General features: G+C 33.5%; 1 protein-coding gene across 1 annotated transcript in view; it reads right to left on the reverse strand.

Moving 5' to 3' along the window:
- Positions 1 to 9,569: 9,569 nt before the first annotated feature.
- LOC128214580 (midnolin-like) overlaps positions 9,570 to 24,072 on the reverse strand; it is a 32,704-nt gene continuing 18,201 nt past the window's right edge. The window contains exons 3-7 of the mRNA XM_052921132.1: positions 20,975 to 21,031; positions 18,349 to 18,528; positions 16,687 to 16,792; positions 14,000 to 14,173; positions 9,570 to 12,224 (exon numbers count right to left, since the gene is read on the reverse strand). Coding sequence (XP_052777092.1) covers positions 11,914 to 12,224; positions 14,000 to 14,173; positions 16,687 to 16,792; positions 18,349 to 18,528; positions 20,975 to 21,031 — 828 coding nt within the window. The 3' untranslated portion in view covers positions 9,570 to 11,913. The remainder of the gene's footprint in view (positions 12,225 to 13,999; positions 14,174 to 16,686; positions 16,793 to 18,348; positions 18,529 to 20,974; positions 21,032 to 24,072) is intronic.

The raw sequence follows: 24,072 nt of genomic DNA on the forward strand, positions 1-24,072 counted from the left end.
CATCATGCTCTACCAGCTGAGCTTACAGGATGGCATCATGCTCTACCAATTGAGCTAACAGGACTGCATCATGATCTACCTACTGAGCTAACAGGACTGCATCATGCTCTACCAACTGAGCCAACAGGACTGCATCATGCTCTACCAGCTGAGCTTACAGAACAGCATCATGCACTACCAGCTGAGCTTACAGAACTGCATCATGCTCTACCAACTGAGCGTACAGGACTGCATCATGCTCTACCAACTGAGCTTACAGGACTGCATCATGCTCTACCAACTGAGCGTACAGGACTGCATCATGCTCTACCAACTGAGCTTACAGGACTGCATCATGCTCTACCAACTGAGCTTACAGGACAGCATCATGCTCTACCAACTGAGCTAACAGGACAGCAACATGCACCTGCATGAACCAGACGGTTGGCTTTCTCACTACGGGCATCAGGGGGAAAAGAGCCACATGTATTAAAGAGCTATATAATGTTAAGAAGTAGCCAGAAGTCATTCATCAGTCTTAAAAAAGATTATCCACTGAAATGTTTGTTTGGGCAATGGCCAATGCACAGCAATTTTCAGGCGGCCTTTGCTACAGTGTAAATGAGTTCACATTTGATTCACCTGAAAATGTGTGCTTATTTTTTTATGGGAAATAAATGCCAAATGGGGTAAACAAGATTTGTTATGCTTTAGGGGAAAATCAAGCATGGTTGCATTAAGTTCATTCAACTTCTTGGCCAATGATAAAAGTGTTTGCCTTGAAGCATTGAGTTTTGCAAGATCTTTTTATCATAAAGCTCCCTATTTTAGTACTGGTAGTTCTCATTTTGACATTTAATAAGGTACACTTTAAGTTTAATCCATTATTTTTATAGATCATATAGATCACATTAGCATATTTAATATGACATTAATTTTAAAGCTGATAATAAAAGGTCGTCGTTTTTCTTTATATCTTTATCCTTGAAATGTCACAAGGGTTAGAATGATATTAGATTTAGCAAACCAATTCGATTGATCACAATACCATTTCGTAAGTGAACCGAAAATGTTTATAGCGAGGAATAAAAAGGCATTGGCTACGTAGTGATCTATGGGTTTTTGACTTTGTTGCATTTTTATACGCCCGAAGGGTCTTATTATGTTATGGCCTCCATCGTCTGTCCGTCTGTCTGTCCGTTTGTCCGTCTGTCCGTCCGTTAGCAATTCCGTGTCCGGGCCATAACTTGGTAACTAATAAAGCGATTTTCAAATAACTTTATACAAATCATCACTACATTAAAAGGATGTGTCGCGCGCAATTTCCAGGTCCATACCTCAAAGACTAGAATCACCATGGGGGGGGCATTAGCCATTCTGTGTCCGGGCCACATCTTTGTTACTCGTCCGCTAGCAATTCCGTGTCCGGGCCATAACTTGGTAACTGATAAAGCGATTTTCAAATAACTGTATACAAATCATCACTACATTAAAAGGACCTCAAGCCGAATCTTCTTCGGGCGTATAATGCTCCGTTTCACGGTGCTCTTGTTTAATTACTGTCAAGGAAGACTGACAGTCAGTTAATTCTTCGAATTTATTTCATAATTTTTAAGTATAACTATTGTCTATTGGTACAACTGCTATAACTTGTATCTTCATCTTCTCATTTCAAAACAGAGGAAACGAGTGCATGGTGTGTGTGTGTGGAGGGGGGCTTAAGTTATGACTATGACTGCCGGAGCACTAGCACTGACACTAAGTACTATCTGAGCAAACCATTCAACTGGTTATTACCCATGTCACATCCCTCACTCATGACAACAGTGAAGTAAACCTGCAATGAAAAGTCTGTTTGTTGCAGGCCTCCCCCAAAAAAACATGACCTCTGGAACACCCACACAAAGCTCTATCTACCAAACTAACCTGATGGCTGGTTCTGTTCCCATGCACACTACACTATACACTGCTAGTTGTTTTGCATGCTTAAGCAACTTAATAGGAATCTAAGAGTTTGTTTATGAACCAAGATCCTGTTTAAAGGTGCAAGGATCAAGGCCAAACAAACACCAAACAAGGAAAACCACCTCCCATGTTTTAAAAGATTTGGAGATAAGTTTTTTGAACTTGTATTGACTTATAAAGTCTATTAGACTTTACAAGTTAATACAAGTTAAAAAAACTTATTGACAACACAGGTTTGTTTGAACTGTTATAGGGTCATGGCCACATTGGGGAAGCACTAGGTGTTTCCTCCATCCTCCAGTTATTCATGTCTAAGGACCTTTTCTCCGCAGGAATTTAAGTCATGAAAGGTCTGGTAATTCCAAGGACAATGATTTGCAATGTGGAGAGGAAAACATTTCCTGGAAGAGGAATCCTTCGGGAGCACAAACTTCATCTGAAGAATGAAACCAGCAGTCTCTGTTTAATTGAAATTGTCATGGACATCAATGATTAGTATAGCTCTGTCAATTCCCCCTTTAAGTACTAAGCACTGATTTATGCCGTATTCTGTTTCCAGGAAACATAAATACATATTTGGTGATCCTGATGGACGATAAGCTAAACAGCTAATCTGTGGACAAAATACGGAGGGAATGTTAACAGCCGCCACACAGGACTTACCGCAAAATTAAAGGGGCACAACCATAGTTTTACACGTCATTGACGCACAAAATAAATGTATTTATTTAAGGAATAATTAGGTCAACTCTTTTGACTTTTATGATCAAAGCATAAAAAGGAATTTGATTTGTGAACAAATAAATCAGTTACATGTATATTTGTTTGCGCTATTAAACTTGGGAATTCATGGCCACATAGCTGTTAATTGAAAACCCCATCTAAGTTTTAAGGCTATTATTTTTATAATGAACACAACACTTATGTGTTTTTTTTATATTTTGATCAGTAAAGTCAAATGAGTTAAATATAATAATGCACTATAATTAATATGTTTCCTGTGTACATCATCCTGTAAAACTGTATCATGCCCCTTTAAAGCTGCACTCTCACAGATTGACTGTATTGGCAACTTTTTATTTTTTTGTCTTGGCTTTAGCTATTTTTTTGTGTAAATGTCTGGAAACCAATGATATAAGACTGATAACAAAAGATCAGATTGCAGATTTTCATATTTACGTTTAAAAAAAAAAAAGGTTTGATGGCGTTGCTTACCCTCAATCAAGCAAATGCGATCTGATCAGCAGTCTTATATCACTGGTTTCAAGACATTTAAGCAAACATTGACTCATTCGAAACAAAATTTAAAAAGTTGTCAAATCGGGTAATCTGTGAGTGTGCCCCTTTAATATATTCTGGAAGAAAGAGATCATTCAGAAACTTTATGCGGAAGTGATTTGAATTTAGATGAAGGCTCGTGTAAAATACCAGGACTGCTAAACTGAACCATTCTTAAATGCATGAATTCACTCAGGTGGTATCTGATAATTGCTGAAGAAAACTGTAATCAGGTCATCATTGTAATTTAAATGTTTGAAAATGACATGTTTAGCATTTTAATGGTATGGTGGACTATTGCTTTGAAGTATTTTTACTTCCTTGAATCTTAAATTCAATACATATTTATCATACAGTTTTCATAATTGTTTGTGAGTTCACTGAATATTGTTGGTGTACTGTGAACTCCTAGTCAGTAAATATCACAACAGCAACTGTATGCAGTTTCACCAAATAAACCACACCAGTTTTATATGTGCACTACTAGAAAGTATATGACAACACTAGTTATATGCACTACCCACCATATATATCAAACTGCAAGGAAGCACTACAAGACAATATATCACAACACAAATCATGCACTACAAGATGGAATATCACAACACTAACTATGCACTACAAGACAGTACATCACAACACTAACTATGTGCTACAAGACAGTATATCACAACACTAACCTTTGCACTAACAAACTAACAGGATATCACAACACTAACTATGCACTACAAGACAGGATATCACAACACTAACTATGCACTACAAGACAGTATATCACAACACAAACCATGCACTACAAGATGGAATATCACAACACTAACTATGCACTACAAGACAGTATATAACAACACAAACCATGCACTACAAGATGGAATATCACAACACTAACTATGCACTACAAGACAGTACATCACAACACTAACTATGCACTACAAGACAGTATATCACAACACAAACCATGCACTACAAGATGGAATATCACAACACTAACTATGCACTACAAGACAGTACATCACAACACTAACTATGTGCTACAAGACAGTATATCACAACACTAACTATGCACTACAAGACAGAATATCACAACACTAACCTTTGCACTAAAGATCAGACAGGATATCACAACACCAACTATGCACTACAAGACAGGATATCACAACACTAACTATGCACTACAAGACAGTATATCACAACACTAACTATGCAATACAAGACAGAATATCACAACATTAAACATGCGCTACAAGACAGAATATCACAACAATTACTATGCACTACAAGACAGTATATCGCAACAGTAACTATGCACTACAAGACAGTATATCGCAACAGTAACTATGCACTACAAGACAGTATATCGCAACAGTAACTATGCACTACAAGAAAGTATATCGCAACAGTGACTATGCACTACAAGACAGTATATCGCAACAGTGACTATGCACTACAAGACAGTACATCACAACACTAACTATGTGCTACAAGATGGTATATCACAACACTAACTATGCACTACAAGACAGAATATCACAACACTAAATATACACAACAAGACTGAATATCACAACACTAACTATGCAATACAAGACAGAATATCACAACACTAACTATGCAATACAAAACAGAATATCACATCACTATCTATGCACTACAAGACAGTATATCACAACAGTAACTATGCACTACAAGACAGTATATCACAATAGTAACTATGCACTACAAGACAGTATATCACAATAGTAACTATGCACTACAAGACAGTATATTACAATAGTAACTATGCACTACAAGACAGTATATCACAACTGTAACTATGCACTACAAGACAGTATATCACAACAGTAACTATGCACTTCAAGACAGTATATCACAACAGTAACTATGCACTACAAGACAGTATATCGCAACAAGACAGTATATCGCAACAGTAACTATGCACTACAAGACAGTATATCGCAACAGTAACTATGCACTACAAGACAGTATATCACAACAGTAACTATGCACTTCAAGACAGTATATCGCAACAGTAACTATGCACTACAAGACAGTATATCGCAACAGTAACTATGCACTTCAAGACAGTATATCGCAACAGTAACTATGCACTACAAGACAGTATATCGCAACAGTAACTATGCACTACAAGACAGTATATCGCAACAGTAACTATGCACTACAAGACAGTATATCGCAACAGTAACTATGCACTACAAGACAGTATATCGCAACAGTAACTATGCACTACAAGAAAGTATATCGCAACAGTGACTATGCACTACAAGACAGTATATCGCAACAGTGACTATGCACTACAAGACAGTATATCGCAACAGTAACTATGCACTACAAGACAGTATATCGCAACAGTAACTATGCACTACAAGACAGTATATCGCAACAGTAACTATGCACTACAAGACAGTATATCGCAACAGTAACTATGCACTACAAGACAGTATATCGCAACAGTAACTATGCACTACAAGACAGTATATCGCAACATTAACTAAGCACTACAAGACAGTATATCGCAACAGTAACTAAGCACTACAAGACAGTATATCGCAACAGTAACTATGCACTACAAGACAGTATATCGCAATAGTAACTATGCACTACAAGACAGTATATCGCAATTATAACTAAGCACTACAAGACAGTACATCGCAATTGTAACTAAGCACTACAAGACAGTACATCACAATAGTAACAATGCACTACAAGACAGTACATTACAATAGTAACAATGCACTACAAGACAGGATATCACAATAGTAACAATGCACTACAAGACAGGATATCACAATAGTACCAATGCACTACAAGACAGGATATCACAATAGTAACAATGCACTACAAGACAGGATATCACAATAGTAACAATGCACTACAAGACAGGATATCACAATAGTAACAATGCACTACACGACAGGATATCACAATAGTAACAATGCACTACAAGACAGGATATCACAATAGTAACAATGCACTACAAGACAGGACATCACAATAGTAACAATGCACTACAAGACAGGACATCACAATAGTAACAATGCACTACAAGACAGGACATCACAATAGTAACAATGCACTACAAGACAGGACATCACAATAGTAACAATGCACTACAAGACAGGACATCACAATAGTAACAATGCACTACAAGACAGGACATCACAATAGTAACAATGTACTACAAGACAGGGCATCACAATAGTAACAATGCACTACAAGACAGGATATTACAATAGTAACAATGCACTACAAGACAGTTTATCACAATAGTAACAATGCACTACAAGACAGTATATCACAATAGTAACAATGCACTACAAGACAGGACACAATAGTAACTATATGCACTCCCCGTCTCAACTTTAGCTGAATGCATTACCAGCTAACATTTATTTTATGAATGTGTTTATGATCGGAATTGATTAGGTTAAATGTGGTAGTGCATTTATATTTGATATGTTACTATTGGTTTTATAAAATTTTACATTTTTCTCGGGGACAAACTAGTATTAATGATATGCTCAATTGGTTGTAATTCATTTGACTAGGAAGCAGGTTGTAATTCACATCTTATAAAATAATAGCTTATTTATTATTATAATTATTATCGCAAAATAGGATGCAGTTGTTTGTTGATTATCAAACAAGAATATTTTTCAGTTTGTTTACTGTTACCAATGTACGAGTGCAGATTTTGTTCTTGTCGTGGGCGGTGAGGGGCATAGATTCTGGACATTACCAAATGCAGGAGCAATAATCCACTGTGTATCAGGACATTTAGCCATTCATTAGTTTGGCTATCCAGAGGAATCAGTGCCTGTGTGCATATGTTTTAAATTGAAATAACATATGAAATAAAATACCCTGCTTAAAAAATGGAACTCCTACACTGTGTTTATTTGTTTATTTAACTTGAGGTTAAGATCATAAATATTTTATGTTTGGCATAAAATGAAATGAAATAGAAAATAACTGTACTTTTATATACCACATTTCTGACTATGAACTGTACTTTAAACTTACATAACTGTATGATATTTACACTCCTATGGCGCTTCCTTACATGGATGCATATCCTTTCCATTGCTTTCATATTCCATGAACGCAACATCTATGGAATAACTTTGATAAAACAAAAACAGTGCTTGTGATTGGTCAAATGACATTTTATTGCAGTTGTTGCTAATGAAACAAGTGACATCATTGACACTGCCACTGTTCAAACAAACAAATTTATACTACTATCTTTTGTCTTGGAAGCATTATTTTCAGCGTTTTAGTTTGATTATATCAGAGTTTTTTTTACAAATTTTCAGTGAAAATACATCATCAGAAACCGTGGTACTACTTCTGTTATGCTTCTAACATAATGTGGGAAAATTGACCAACAAAATTTTGTTTGAAAATACATTTAAATACAATTAAAAGCTTTTCAATAACCCTGTATTGCCAGTTGTCTCCACAGGTGAGTGGTCTAAGTGTCTGTTTTAAAATTTGAAGTGATCTGGCGACTAAGTACAATTAGAGCTTTCAACAGAATACCTTTTTTTTCTATCAGAATATATTAGTACGAGTGTCTGTGCATATTTCCGCATCATAAAGTTCCTTGCGGAACCAATAAAACGGCCCCATTAGTTATTAATGATTATGATATTTTCTAAGCCAAATCGTCTATGCATAGCACAGTAGAGTATCGGGGGTATCCGGTGATGGTGTAAATATAGATATTGACTATTTTAGAATTTTATCGCTCATCTGTGTACAGAAACATTTGTTCAGTGCAAGGATAATTGTGAAGTCCTCAGCATTCACTGACAAAATTTTCATATACTCCTGAACCGAAATACTTTAACATTCAATCCTTAAATTACATTATATGTTTCAGCACACAAAACTTAGAGTTAGTCAGGGCACCATGGGGCTTACTTATGTATTAAAAGTACAAGGTTCAAAGCTCCAACACTTTATGGTTTGTTAGTCATAATTTTGCTATTAATTGTGACTTCTTGGCATTTGGACCTCCAATGAGAGGCGAGACATTTAGTAAAATGAATCTAATGCTCAATGTTCAAGGTCACATTTGGTTTTCAAGCCCTATTTCTGTCCATGTCAGAATACTATTACATGTTCCCCTCAACTAATGTTTCACTGCTTAGAAATAACTATAGATAACTCTTTGGTACCTCTCTGCACTGTTTGCCATTTTCACAACACTTGTACAACAAACCTGTTATAACTGCATGAACCATAGCAGGTTGATAGGTCGATGAGTTCCATATTTAGTACTATTGACATTTAATCTTGATAATGATGTTCACATACAAACTGCTGTTGGTGGACAATTATTTCATGTTTACGTGACAAAGTACAATGTCTCAACAGCACTAGTTAGTTCTAGAAAAACCTGTCCACTCATTATTCACCGATATTTCAATATTGGCACGAATGATGGACATGCTGACATTGGGAGACATTTTAAGTTGATTTTTTTATGAATGGTCAAGCCAGATACAAAATAATCATAACACATGATACTAGTTAGAAGACACAGAAGTTGTGTTTGCCTGCCTACTAACTGTAGATAAAGTATGTAAGTTTACAGGTTAGTCAACTAAAAAGATAAGTTTTGAAGGTACATGTATGAAGTATTTTGTAATATCCCTCTTATTGTGTCTATGTGTCATTAACTACTGCTAGTGACTTTTGTTGAAAGACAGTCCATTGTTACCTTCCGTACCTGTGTGATGGTGTCAACAGATATGAACATGTGATCTGGCTCATGATCGGCTCGAAGGGTTCACATGGTACAAAGTAACAGACACCAAGTTGACAGAACTGGACAATCTATTGACCTGTACAAAATTAACAAAAGAACATGCAGCCTTTCTCAACCACAAGCTAATTTTGTTGTATGGTACTCTTCTTAGAATTAATTGGTTTTAAGCTTGTCCTAGATCACATGTAAGTACATAGTTTCCAATTGCCATAGTTTAATGTATCAAATAACCAAACATCTCTCGTATTTTGTCTGACGATATATACTGCTATCAACTGTTGCAGAAATTGATAGCTTACGTTCAACTTATATATTACAGTATTACAGTACTGGTATGTTTCAGCACACGATGGTTGTCTAGCTAATATTTTGTCTAATAAGCTGTATCAGATATACCCAACTTATTTCTGAACATACTTAAATTGTCTCATAAGAGAATCTAGACTGTTTGAACATTTCCCAAGGAGATGATTCATGCTAGACATGCTACATATCTTGCTAGCCATGGTATAACATTGTATATATCTTGTACAAACATTGATAAAACAAGGAAGAGATTTTGCTCTTTTATAAGAATTTAATTATTATATAAAAAACACAATAAACACAGGCAAATACACAATTAAATAAAATTCAACAATACAACCTCCAAAATGTTTTGAAGGAGCATAGAAGATACGACTCTGGATCGTGAAATGTTAGCCGATACATGCCAGGTTTTCTTCTGATTATTATTTGCCCATTTTAACCATTGACATTTTTTTTTTTACACAACATTTAAATTTTAAAGTAAAGTGATGTTAAAGCCAAAGAAAACATTTTTTGTTGCAAAACAGGTGTTTTTTGAATTATGGCATTTTTCAACCATGGTATATTAAACAATCCAATATAAGAGGTGGGGGTGGGGATATCTATGGGCTGAGGATGTAAAATCGTGGCATGTATGCTAAAAATGAACTGCCATTTATGTCTATAAGTTAAACAAAAGCAATAAATAAGATTTAGAAAATATAATACACAAAGTACAAAGAAAGGATCAGTCTAGCTCCATTATAATTGTTTCAACAGCGTCAACATATACATGATAGTAAAATAAGTATACAGTGATATAGAACTGGCCTTAATTGTTCCTTGATTTTACAAAAATGTGATGGATGTCATTGACTTTACAAAACTTAATGGATATTATTGATTTTACAAAAATGTAATGGATGTTAATTGATCTTACAAAAATGTAATTATGTTATTGATTTTACAAAAATGTAATGTATGTAATTGATTTTACAAATAAATATAACATGTTTCTCCTAAAAATGATGAAACAGAAACAGTTGACAGTATTCTTCTTAACAACTTACTAAATCCGTTTATAAAAGTAAAAATTGAAAAATGTACCTAAGTCCTCAATTATATCGTAGAAAATGTGAAACTATACAAAGGTATGCTACTAACATATCTGTAACTAGTTCAAACAAGCACACACTAGATAGAAATACATATATTAAACTCCGTTAAATGTGGAGGTGATATAAACATCCATAATATTTTAATACATGTATTTAAACCTCCATTTTACATGCTTATGTACAAAGCCTGTTTATCTAAATACTGTAAATGTTTGTATTGTTTTCCATTTTAATTTGTGTTAAAAATTAAAAAAGGTATTTTCTTTATTTTATTTTCTTTTTTTCTTGCATATATTTCGATAAACTATTTAACAAACTTGTTTGCTGAAATTTCTCATTAAGCTTAAAGACTTAAGTGACACTGATTTACTATGTCTTTATTCAACAAATAAAATGCTATCTCACTTGTGACAAGTATCAGCTGGTTAAAAAAAATGTTCTAAGGTTAAGTTTAGGATTAAAATTGCACCAGAATACACTCGGCCTTCATAAATATTCTAAAAGTGTCACAAAAATTATTAATATACTCTCTCTTGTCAGAAAAATGTCAGTTTGTCCCAGTTATTCAAATTACCGAAATTAGGTCTAAATTAAAATGATAAGGTGAATAGGTATAAAATATAAAACAATTTAGGTTAATCTTCATGGAAAATAACAAAAATGCGACAAAAATGTGTTTTATCTAAAATATCAATCAGCGTTTGTCAGTATCATACAAAAATATCAAATAAATATCACAAAACTGTAAGAACCAGCAGGTACAGGTATGAAAATCAATGGAAGATAGGCGCATTATTAAATCGAACTAAGCTACAATACAAACAGTGGGGGTGCAGGGATAAATGCAAAAAAAGTTCCTAGTCCTCCTATGTTACATGCTACTTGAAACTTTTTTACATTCACCATTCAAAGTGCAGGGATATATTATATGGCAAATATGAACAAATCTCATAGCGTCTAGTCCTATCAATGTTGCCTTTAACTTGCGGGACAGCTACAAACTTACAAACTATTTCTTGTATAAAACATTGTAACGCTTCTTGATTTGCTGACCTCTGACAAAATGTCAAACAATTGTTCAACCACGGATGACATTTATTATCCCTCATTGCAATGTTTTATCTTGTTTTTACATAACTCATTTAACTTACAGTATGTACCATATTTCGTCAATTTCAACATACATTATACATGCTGATGTTACAAACAGAACAAAACATGTCTTAACACAAATACATTGTTACAATTATTGACACAACGTCTTGCTTACAAATGGTACATAATCTGACAACTGTCCATAACAACAACGCCATTAAAATAACCAGTTCTCCAACAAGAACAACCATCAAAGTCCCACCAAAATGTCTGCAATGGCACCAAAACAAAACATGGCTGCCATTTTACGACAAAAATGGCTGACAAGCCAAACAAATGTGTCTAAAGGGTTAGACACGCAAAATGTGAACCCGAATGAATCTCCAGTAGTAGGCTTCAGACGAGAACACTTTCTTGCTCCATAGGGGCGGAGGAAGATGGCTGGAAAGATGAACTTGATTCTGGATGTGACTCAGATTTTCCCGCCATTTCAAGGTCTCTCTTTACAGCAGACTCGTAGTTTGTGTTTTCCCTTGCCTTCATCCTCTGGTACACATGGGAAAGCTTGTTTGGCCACTGGTAGGGTGCACGTAGGCCTCGTTTCTCTTGGCGACGCAACTTTCTTTCCTCCATCATACGTTTTAACGTCTTGACCTTCCCCCGCAAATTTGCATCCCCGCTATTGTCATTATAACTTCTAGTTGTATCTGTAAGTTGAAAAAAACATATTTTGACATTAGATATTAGGCAATATTGAATAACTGTTGAGTATACTAGACATAGTTAGCAGTTGTCTTTTATAAACTGACTTGTTAGCACATGCTATAAACCAAATACACTGCCAGGTAGGATTAGCTTAATTTGACCAAACTTTGTCTTAAATTCACGTACACCAATGATCCGTATACATGTACATCTTATTTATAATACAGAATGTATATATTGATATCTTGTAAAAAAAGTTTGTTTATTTCTTTTGAGGAAAGATATTTATATTCAGTTGTATATTATACCGGTATTATGTAGTTAAACTATTCTAACAGTGAAAAGAAAAATTACAACACTTTATTTAGATATACGATAGCTTAAATTCTTGTGATTTCTACAATCACTTACTTGCAGAAATGATATAACCACATTTAGCAATAAAAGTGTTTGAAAGGGAAGAGCAGTCATATAATAACTTAGGCATTACTCTTTTGTATTAAAGTGATAATACACAAGAATGTCAATCTTCTATACATGATAATGATTATTTTACGTAAATGTTATTCCATGTATGAAGGGCATGATGGAAAGTCATTTGTTATTAAGTTATAACTTGGATTGTAAATGTCAATCATGATTTTGCCAAGCTAAAAATGGCATGAAAAATATACAAGTCACTTTCAAAAGGTTAAGAAATAATGCAAATACTTTGAAGTTGTTCACACATCTTTTGCTTTTTTTCAAAGGCATTTGATGATGATCATATAACTGCATTAATTTGTGAATTTGAATTATAATAGATTGACTTTAAAGATCACTTTGTCAGATCATTTACCTGGTGAAAATTAAAATGAGTACTTCACAATTTTAAACATAATGTAGTATCTAAAATATTTTTTTTGTTAAAGCATACTTTGAAGTAACAAATGCTTGACATTATAACTGAAAATAGAGAAAATATCAAATCAATTTAAATTCAAATTCAGCAAAATCTAAAGGTCAAAGAAGGTTTGAAGATTTAAAATATTCATCAATTGTTACCGAAATGTCATTGGGGAAAAAAGAAATTTACATTATCAGAAATGTGTACAATTACTCAGTCAAATAATCCTCATTACAATTCAAAGTGATTCTTTCTTTAAATGCCAGTGCTGTTTGATAAAATAAAACTGCCAATGCAAATCATTGGAAAATATCAAGTTCTATATAAAATAATCTTATCCCTTAAATTGAAGTTGTAGGTAGCCATGCTCTGATGCTGTTTGTAGACACAAGTGCCATTTTAATTATCACTGGTAGCCAGACGCGGGTTCTTCTAATACTTGACATTTTGAGATGTCTTAACATTTAATTCATGTGACATTCAAACTTGCTTTGTCATTCAAGACACTATTTACTTTCGCCCCATTTTGTAATAATACTGAAGGACAAAAAAATCTGCATTCAGTATGACTTACATACAGTGGCCTAGAGGTGAATTGTGAGAATTTTTTTTATCTGGTAGCCACGACTTATTGACTCGTTCCCAGGACTTTGTGGCCATGACTTACTATCTCGTTAGCACAAATCAGAAGGTCATGGCCACAACTTAAAGTCTCAGAATTCTTCAAAATGAGAAAATATCACAAATTATGCAAAAACAAAAACTGAGTGCTTAGCTTGATCCTATTATAATGGACTGAAAGTATGTGGTATTGGAGCCATGTATAATGAGTAATGACTTAATTAAGTCAATAATTGCATTATATAAGACTATAAACATTTGACTACCAACCTAAAACAGGTTGTTGACAGGGTGGAGAGAAGTTTTTGTCAGAACTAAAACACGAGCCTCCAGACTCTCGAAACTGGGGCGATGCTACCAGCAGGTCGTTTAAAATCTGAAGTATGGTGTTGATGTCACGCTTCGGTCGCCCAGCCGGATCCTGAATAGTTGGGTCAAGAGTTCCTGAAATCAAAATTATTCTTTGCTAGAAAAATAAAATAAACATTTAACTATTTATGTGTTAAAATGTCTGAAAATAACAGTGACAAGTTATCTATGGTTGAATACCCTTATAATGTCGCATTATATTTCTGTTCAACATTCATATGTCACACTCCATTCTATACACGAGAATTTATTATCCAATATGGAATGATATACTTTGATACAAAAATATTCTGAAGAATTTTTCACATATCTAAAATATTGTTCAACCTTTCCTGTTATCTCAAATAAGAAAATAAAACCTTACTTCAGTGCAATATTTACTGCATGATCAATTTGTCTAAGATATTCTATTGTCTTGCTTTAGGCCCAATCTAAGATCAAAAGCAGAAAAAAATACCCCCCCCCCCCCCGGCTTGTTTTTCCAAGGAACACACAAGATGGAGAATTGGAGAATTTATTACTTCAATTGAATGTACTTAACAAGTTTTTTACATACACCAAATACCATAAAAAGCGATGATTTAATGTGGGATTACCAAAACAGACTACTGCATAATTGTAAATAAAAAAAAAACACTGACATTTTATTGCGACTCTCAATTTAAAATAACATACCAATGCATTTTTTAATAAAAACAAGTACTGTTTTGTAAACACTGGGAACGTGACCAAATCTTGATGTGTTTGACTTTCATGACAGTGTGTTTGAACAAGAGAATTTATCACAATATTCTCCAAGAAGACAAATGTCACTGGAAGGAAGACAATTTCAATACCCACTCACAACTCAGATTAATTGAAATTTGCTGATTCACCGAGTGTTCAAATAATACGTAGGAAGTGAAAAAGTGGGCTTTCCGATTTCTTCTGAAGCTTATGTATTATCTGAAATATCCTTTTATGTAAAAGAAAAACATGGCCCTATTGTAAACTGACCTCATGGGGACCTGTATTAAAGACATTCGTTTTATTGGACTTGATTTTAAAATTCTGTTTATGTAAAGTGTTGAATTTATTGAATAACTATTATAACTACATTGAATATCTTAATTCAAGTGTGGGTGTGTGGTTTTGGATATAACGCAAAAACACAGCAAGCTATTATACAGGAAAAACTTCCTGGTATCCATAACTTCAGTTTTTTACCCTATTGCTTAACACAAATATTGTGAGAAAACATCTTACATTTTAACTTTGATAAATGAATTGTTCATTTATTTTAAGGACAACATCTCAGGACATAATTTAATCCCAACATTGTCAAATCAATGGTTTCATCTTAAATACATGTTTCCTGACTATCGCCCAAGAACACCCTAAATATGCTTCAAATTAGATTCTATTTCTAGGACAATTTTGAGAACAATAAAATTAATTTACTGTTGGAAGGAGCGAATTAAAATTACAGGAACCCTCTTATTGAATCAAATTCTCCTGGAATTGCATCCATCTCTGTTTTGAAACTTTCTAAATTTTGCAGACAACAGGAACAAACAATTAACAAAATAGAGACCATCCATATAAAAGGTCTTTTGATCTCATGTAGACGGAAAATTCTGACCTTAAAGCGTGTTAATTTAATGGACAAATTTATTCATGGACCTTCCAAAACTTCCTCTGACAGAACATTGCTGTAGACAAAGTTTGAGTGTTGGGGAGCCAATCAAACAAGGGTGGTAATTCAAAATTATTACAGCTGGAGTTATGGGCCCTGCTATAAATAATTTAGTACATATTGTTTCTGTCAACATGTGAACCAAGTTCCATTGGAAAATCTTGAATGTTTCTTACTTATTGCCGAGGTACATGCTTTTCACAATGACACCGCTATGACCATTACTGAACTTTTTTTACCAAGGAAAGCAGACGCGCTAAAAAACTGACTGTCTTACATTCAGATTGTGACCATCATATACATAGGCCCAGAAACATAAGCTGTCTTAATGCCAAACAGGAAACAGGATTACATATTGGACAAGGCAGTTGTTGATATTGGCCGCAACGATAAATGATACTCGCAATAATCCAGCTTTGGCACATCTTCCATTAGAAAACGCAGTTTGTCCCAGTTTTTTTTAATTTTTATTTCATGACAAGGACTTCTGATACAAGACCTTTTGTTACAAGAATGGTAAATAAAATTGCTCTAGATTTACGACTGCAACTTAGTTTAAAGGCTTTTAACAAATGCCTTTAAATGACAGTCGTGAAACTGGTACACCCATATTCACAATATATAATGATTCTGTGGATTGAAAATGTGGAAATACTAGTGTCAGACTCTGATTTGAATAATGGCAGGCTTGACCTCACTGGAAATACTACTGTCAGCCTCTCATTTGAATGATCCCACTGGAAATACTTCAAGGTGGTCTCTCATTTCAGACACCACTAGAAGATTTGTACTGGTAAAATGCACATTTTTGAATAATAATACTATGAGTCATCATCATCATCATCATCATCATCATCATCATCATCATCATCATCGTCATCATCATTATCATCATCATCATCAACAAACTTACCTGAAAATTTACCCGAATAGACCCCTTGCCCAAGATGGTTGACACTGTCGATCACAGCCCCTGAATTACAACTGTTCAACCCGCTATTCGGAGATGGATTGCACTTCTGTATGAAATAAAACAAACAAAACAACATGAACACCCCATCTTTGTGTTTAAATAAAGGATAGTTGTTTCTGAAGTCAAGACATTTTCTTTCTTTTTTTTTTAACACCAAAGTTCGATGACTTTTGACATTCTTTTTTCTTAGCATTTTTCTGTGACAATAAGGTTTAAAATGTGTACCACTCTTTTAATTTAAGTTAGCTAAAAACAGTTCTCCATCTACACTGAAGTTATTATCATTTTGAATTGAATGACAAACATGCATAAGCAATATTGGTTCAGTTAGTCATCTTAAAAACTGCTGATATCACGTAGGAAGTGAAAACAGCTGTTACAAGCCGTTTCCCCCACACGTACCATATTTTGCCCTCACAAACAGACTGTCGCCTACCATTTTAAGACACCAGTGCATTAAAAAAATAATTAAAAAAAATATGTAATGACATAAAATTATTGGTGTTGTGTAACCTTGTAGTTGCAGTACATTAGGGTAGTTGTTTATTTCAATGATGTCATAATTATACAAATGATAAACAAGTAAAATTAGATAATTTTTTCAAACTTTGTAGTAAGTTTGGGCATTGCTCACACATCTGGTCTAGATTAATGTATGTGAAGTAAATGCAATGAATATGAATTTGCGCATCCTTCAAAATACATGTTTGCATGTCACCAAGGACTTATACAGTATTGTACAATTAGTCATCATGGAAATTGTTGATGTAGGAAGTAAATACAGCTGTTACAAGCAGTTATGTCATATCTTTTGACCTGCCACCACAAACAGTAGTGAAAACCCTTTGAACATCATAATTCTAAATCTGTACTCATTGTCTTGTAAGCCAGAGATACATGTATGCAAATGATGGTGAGAAACCTACTGCATTTGTTGCAGCAGAAAAAAGAAAGAACTGTCATCTATGCAAACTCATTTTATTTTGAGATTCTTGTGGTTTTTATTGTTTATATTGTTTTACTGGATTGCTATATATGGTAGGACAAGAATAAACACAATCTTGTATAATAATTATATTGCGGTATTTGTGAATGATTGTAAATATGACTTCCTTACTTAATAAGGTAATGATATTTATAAAACTTTGATATGTAAGTGCATTCCACTTTAATTAAATTCATAAATGAAACCACAATGCACATTAAAATATTTGTGTTGTATTGTGATGACTAAATTTAATTGGGTGTTACTTTAGTGCTTTACTACATAAAAAAAAAGTGCTTTCTAAAAAACGGTATTACACATACATTTCATATTCATTTGCGGTAATTTTAAGTGTGAAATAAAAATTACTCTGGCATTCAAGTTAAGCTTAATTGAAACAATTCAAATAAATCAATTCAATTTTTTGTATGGTGTTTGACATTTAAAATAAATAATTGTTGAACAGATTTTGCAACCATCATCAATAAAATTTGTGTTTTCAGATAAGACAATATTTGCAGGTCCTACCATGAAATATTATATCAGGACTCAAACACATAAAGGCCCCAGGACACTAGCCCTACCAATTGTGTCACCAACACACACACATTTATTACCTCTGACGACGTATTGTTGCTATGGCTGCCATTGCTGTTCCCGTGGGCGCAATGCGTGTGATTGGTGCGACGTCGTGAGCTGCACGAGGAATTGGACAGTTGCAGTTGCACGAACATCATGTGTTCCCCCAGCTTCATGGCGAGGAGTAGTGGAGCGCGACCGGTCAGGAAATCATTCACCTACAATAATTTATCAAATTGATAAAAAATAAAACGGTTTCAAAATAGAACTGAAACCTTTTTTTACAACACTCAATTATTCTGTTATAAATAAAGGTCAATCCAAGGCTAAATTCATAAATATAAAATCAATTTAGAACAGCATTTTCTTTCTGTGTTCGCTATTAAGTGTCATAACTAATCTCAAACTGAACAGGCCATAAATACTAGACTCAAATTAGTCTGGCCTGTAAATAGCTGATAAAAGGATCAGCACAGTATGCTACTAGTGAAACAAGTATCGTTTTACACCTTAAGAGGAGCTTCAAATTGCCAACTGTCTTATTCAGAGACATGATTGTGGTTATAGCACTCACCAAAATAGGCCCTCGTTTCATATATGGCACATTTATCGGTAGCTTGCTGTAGTAATTATACATTTGGCTGTTTGGACTATATTCAGAAGTCTAAAAAAGGTTTCTATTGCTGAACAGATATATTCAGAAATTCTAAATATGCTCTTTATAAAAATAGTGCTATTCTTTTCGGTGGTACCCTACAAATGAGCTGTCATTTCCACAAATCCAGGCTATAATGAAAAAAGGAGCAAGTTGACGATTTTATGTCCGTTTTTATCATGTTGTGGATGAATATAGGATTTACATGTCAATTCAGAAGTATTTACTTTTATCAGCATAAGACGTGTTTTGAAATATCTGTCATTATTTGATAAACCACTCCAAAACCATTCAAGTGCTTTCCTACAGAAATAATATTGTGATCTCCATTATTTCGCAACTTTTCGATCCTTAATATTTGTATCACAAATAACAAACCAGACATTGACCTTATTAAATCAGCTCTTATTTTACTAACAGCCCACCTAATTCTATGATATTCAATAATAAAATCGGTCAAGCCCAAATTAGTGCGCAATATTCTGTACCCTAGTAACTGACACAGGTACTCATGGCTCGATAGTATAACCTAAAGTGTAAAGTAATAGTATTAGGGAAAAAGTTTTATCAACGAAAATATGTAATTTTATACTTAAGCTTGAAATTGATGCTTAAAATGTCCTCTGAGGTTTCACTATTTTGAATACCGTAAATGACTGGGTATTGGACGCACTTTTTTCCCTCAGATTTCGATGTAAAAAAAATGCCTGCGTCTAATAACCAGTAACAAGCTTTTGAACTTTTTTTCTGAGGTCAATTTCAGGCCGAGAGTTTGTTTAGATTTATGTAGAAAGGGATGTTACTCGCGTCATATCGATCGAGTATATACGGGTTAAAACGGCAGTAGAAGATCGGGATACGGTACATCGTAAGACGTTTATAATTTAAAACAAAATATTGTACGATTAAAATTATTCAATATTATTTTGAATAAAACAATAATTAAACATGCATATAAAAAAGCAAAGTTGGGCACTGTCAATTTTTTTTTTGTCAGTTGTACGATAAGGTGTGAAAAATTCGCACTGCCTTTAGACCTGTTTAACATACCAATACTACAAACTGTTGGGATAATGGTCTTGTTTTTTCGCACTTTTCCACGTTCTTTATTCTTTTCTGTAGATGTTGACATTTTGAGAACAATTCCATACAATATAAGGTTTTTGCATAACTTCACTTTTCATTCTTAACAGGTTATCGTTTACGATATTCTGTTAGAAAGAAATCTTACAAATAGTCATAAAAGGTACTTTTCAGTGCCATCCAGAAACAAATTGTCACACTAAGTACTTTTCAGTGCCTATCCTAACATGAAACGAATAAAAATGAAACATATTTTGCATGATCATTGTATGGTTTTAAAGATAACCGCCACCATTTTCACGAAATAAATATTTTTTGTCACTGTCAACAAACATGGTGGCCAAGATTGGCAGACGATTTTGACATATTTTCTATGCGACCTTTTACCCAAAACATAGAATAAGTTTTTTCTCAGATTTTTCACGGATTTTTTTGCATGCGTCTAATACCCCCTATCGTCTTATATCAAGTCATTTACGGTAAATACAGTTTAGTACAAAAGTATCATATTTGACTTCATTTTTAACCAAAACTAAACTTTTTCCTGCAATATTCTATTTTTGAGCCATAATGATCATTATCTTTTGCAACAGGTTTTTTTTATGAAGATTAACAGTTGCTATAAACGCATTTAGTGTTATTACTCACGACAGTCTTCACCAAAGGGATACTGATTTCATTACTTAAGTTTCTGAGAGAAACAACAGTCAAATTAACATTTTACATTTACATTTTAGTAGTTTTCATAATCCAGCCTGCTGACCAGTAATATATATACATTCTCATCAACATTAAGAAAGTTATTATTTATTTCTGCTTTACTTCCTATTAAGTTGGTAGCCTGGCTGCGCCTGCTAAAGCTGACTTAATATTTAAGTCAAGCAAAAATAAAACAAACTATTACTTATATTAGTGAGTAACGTTACCTGGGACTCTGATAGATTCTCCAATGCTTGCATCACTCGGGAGTTTGTCGTCATGTTCTGAAAATACACACAATAATTGATATTTAACACAAGTGTAATATTCCAGATGATGGAGAAATTACTGTGCTATTTAGTACCAAAGAAACCATCCTGGATGCTCTAAAATTCCACAGATACCTTCAGATGCGGTACCCATTTCTGAGAAGTTCAGGCCTTTTACATTGCAAGAATCATGCTTTCTTAGTAAAAACAAAACAAAACTTAAAGTAAAGCATAGAATAACTATATACATTATAATATATATATATATAAATCAGGCAATGCAATAGTTTCCATTTTAACGTGATTTGGTTCAACAAATCAGTAAATACTCATTTAAAACCACATGACATACTTTTTATTATTTTATATGTGCGATTTCAAAATATTTGAATATTTTTGATCCTATGATCAACTAACATGTTGGGATGAAAGCACACATGAAATAATCAACATGAAAGAGAAAAATTGTCTCAATCGAGTATTATAATAGATCTAGAATCAGAGCTGGCTTGACATTTATTGATATGAAGTTCATCTTATTATAACATTCAAGTTTTCAAACTCACAAAAAAAGCGAATAAGAATGTCTTTACAATAAACATCTGATCACATTCTGAAAAAATAACTATTCATAATGGATGTATGTAAATGGGATGTATGTAAATGAGTTGTATAATTTGAATATTTGTGGTTTTCCAGTGATTTAAGACTTTTCCTATAGCCATATAAGGGCATCAAGTTTGTATTTATTGAATTTGTATTTTTATCCATTATATGACGGGAAAAACATTGAAATCCTAGTGGTTTTAACAAGAATCAGACTTTATATGTTAAGAAACAACAAAGACACATCATTATTTGTATAAAAGTGAATACGCCTTTTTTTAGGGCAACTTTGTACAAAATAAAATCCTCAGTATAAATAAAAAAGGTTAGGGCGTGATATAATTATCTGAATTTGTTCTAAATTTAACTTAAAATTTCAACTCCTGTGTAATTCAGTGTAACATATCTAATAACGTCTGATAGTAGAAATTTTAATGTCGCTGTGGTATAAAACAAACTACACGCATTCATAATCATTAAACGCTTAACTTTAGATATCAAATTGTAAAAAGAACATTACTTATTACTGTGAAACAATAACCAATGCTACATATAAGTGTCTGTCATGCAAGAGTCTTTAAAAATGATAATTCTATCAATTGTGTGTTTAACGCCAGAAGATACTAAAACCTTTTGTACTTTAATGTCATTTGGTACATTCTGGCTCTATCCCAACAGTTTAATAATGCTGAGTCACTGATCAATAATAAAAGAAAGTTTTTTAAAAACATTCAAATCTGACAGACGAAAAACCAACAAAGATTTAGGCTTACCATCATGACCGCTTCTGAAACTCTTTGCTGAATATCTTTTACAGTTTCCATTCTAAATATTATCTATAAACTCTTTCAATTACAAGTTTTCTTTCTTTCAGTTACAATAGTTTCAAATCACTGTAGGAGTAGCAAATGATTTAACCGAGGATGTTTTCTGATGTATTGATCACAAGGAGCAGAAGCGATTACTGAGAAACCAACCTGATGCCACAGAAATGTCAATATGATGTAGCAATGACGTCAGAGCTGATCTCTCCCAGTGCTTAATCTCCCGGCAAGGTTTCACTATAGATTTCTGGCCTACAGAATGACGATCAGAATTCCTTTATGGTTTTGATCACAATATATAACTATTCTTTTGATCTTATTGTTGTCAGTATGTAATTCCGTTTTGTTTTTTTGTCCCTTGATGTTGTTGCACTGTTTGAACTTTAAAGTATTTGTTTTCTTTCCGATAAATGCTCCAATTGTCATAAAATTGGTTTAACTTCAAATTTGTTTTTGTTTTATCACTTTATTTATTAAGAATAAAATTCATCAATTATTACGTATGAAATAATTAATATGCAGCTGACCCTGACACGATCCTTCACTTAAAAATCTCCAGCAATTCCAATTCAGTATTTTGCAAATATTTCTTTAAAGCATTTAAACTCGAAATTTGGAAAATATTCGTAATGTAAACGTACAAAGCAACAACTAAGTATAGTTTGAAATTATAAACCCTTATAGATGTATATCCACCTCCAGTATTTGTACGTTGTGACTGTTATCGCACTATATCAAACTGAGTTGAGTATTTCTCCTCTAGCCGCCCACACAGCGAATAAATTGCAAATCTTGCTATAATTGCCTATGAGTATGTATTATTTCCGTTAAGACGTCTGACAAAGCAATCTTGAGTGAAATAATAAGAATAAACACTAACCGATATGAAATAAAACCATATGTAAGCCAAGTATTTCAAGGAAATTATTATCTTTTCAAGACAGACGGGCTGTTATTGCCTTCCTACTCATTTCCTTTGAGACCATTGTGCAGTGTGTTGAACAGCATGTTAATGTTATTCATAATGCTTTAGATCCGCTCTATGACTCTTAATTGATGTTTCGGCTAAAGGTTCTTTTCAAAATACTTAAACAAAATCATCACCATTATCTACTACTTGCAAAACTAAATGTTGACCTTTTTAAAGTATTCTGAAAAAGGCCTTAATGTAAATAAAGAGTTAAATAATGGATTTGTACAGTAATATTAAATGAGAATTAATGTTACAAATTACGATGCTTCAGTCATTATTGAAAAAAACTCATACTGTTTTGAATAGGTATTGGCGAAACAAAAGCACTGCAAGTGGACATAAATGCTAATCTGTTTTTCTCAAATGGTCAATGGATATTATAAAGCTTATGTATACTGGTTAACAAATACTTTAGCCTGATGTTTGCAAGTTGCAGCTTGGTACTTCATAATAGTTATATGCATCTGTCGACAATTAACAATGTAACCATTTAATAGTTCTCCATTTAACTAGTAAAATAAAATGCTGTCAGTTTTACAAGTGGCTTACGAACGCTTTCAGATACATTAAATACATCATTTTCCATCACATTTATTGTAGGCAATTAATGAATTAAATCTGATCCATATCTCCAAGTACTTTTCTTTTAACCA

The sequence above is a fragment of the Mya arenaria genome, chromosome 13 (assembly GCF_026914265.1).
Source record: "Mya arenaria isolate MELC-2E11 chromosome 13, ASM2691426v1".
In the NCBI taxonomy this organism is placed as follows: domain Eukaryota; kingdom Metazoa; phylum Mollusca; class Bivalvia; order Myida; family Myidae; genus Mya; species Mya arenaria.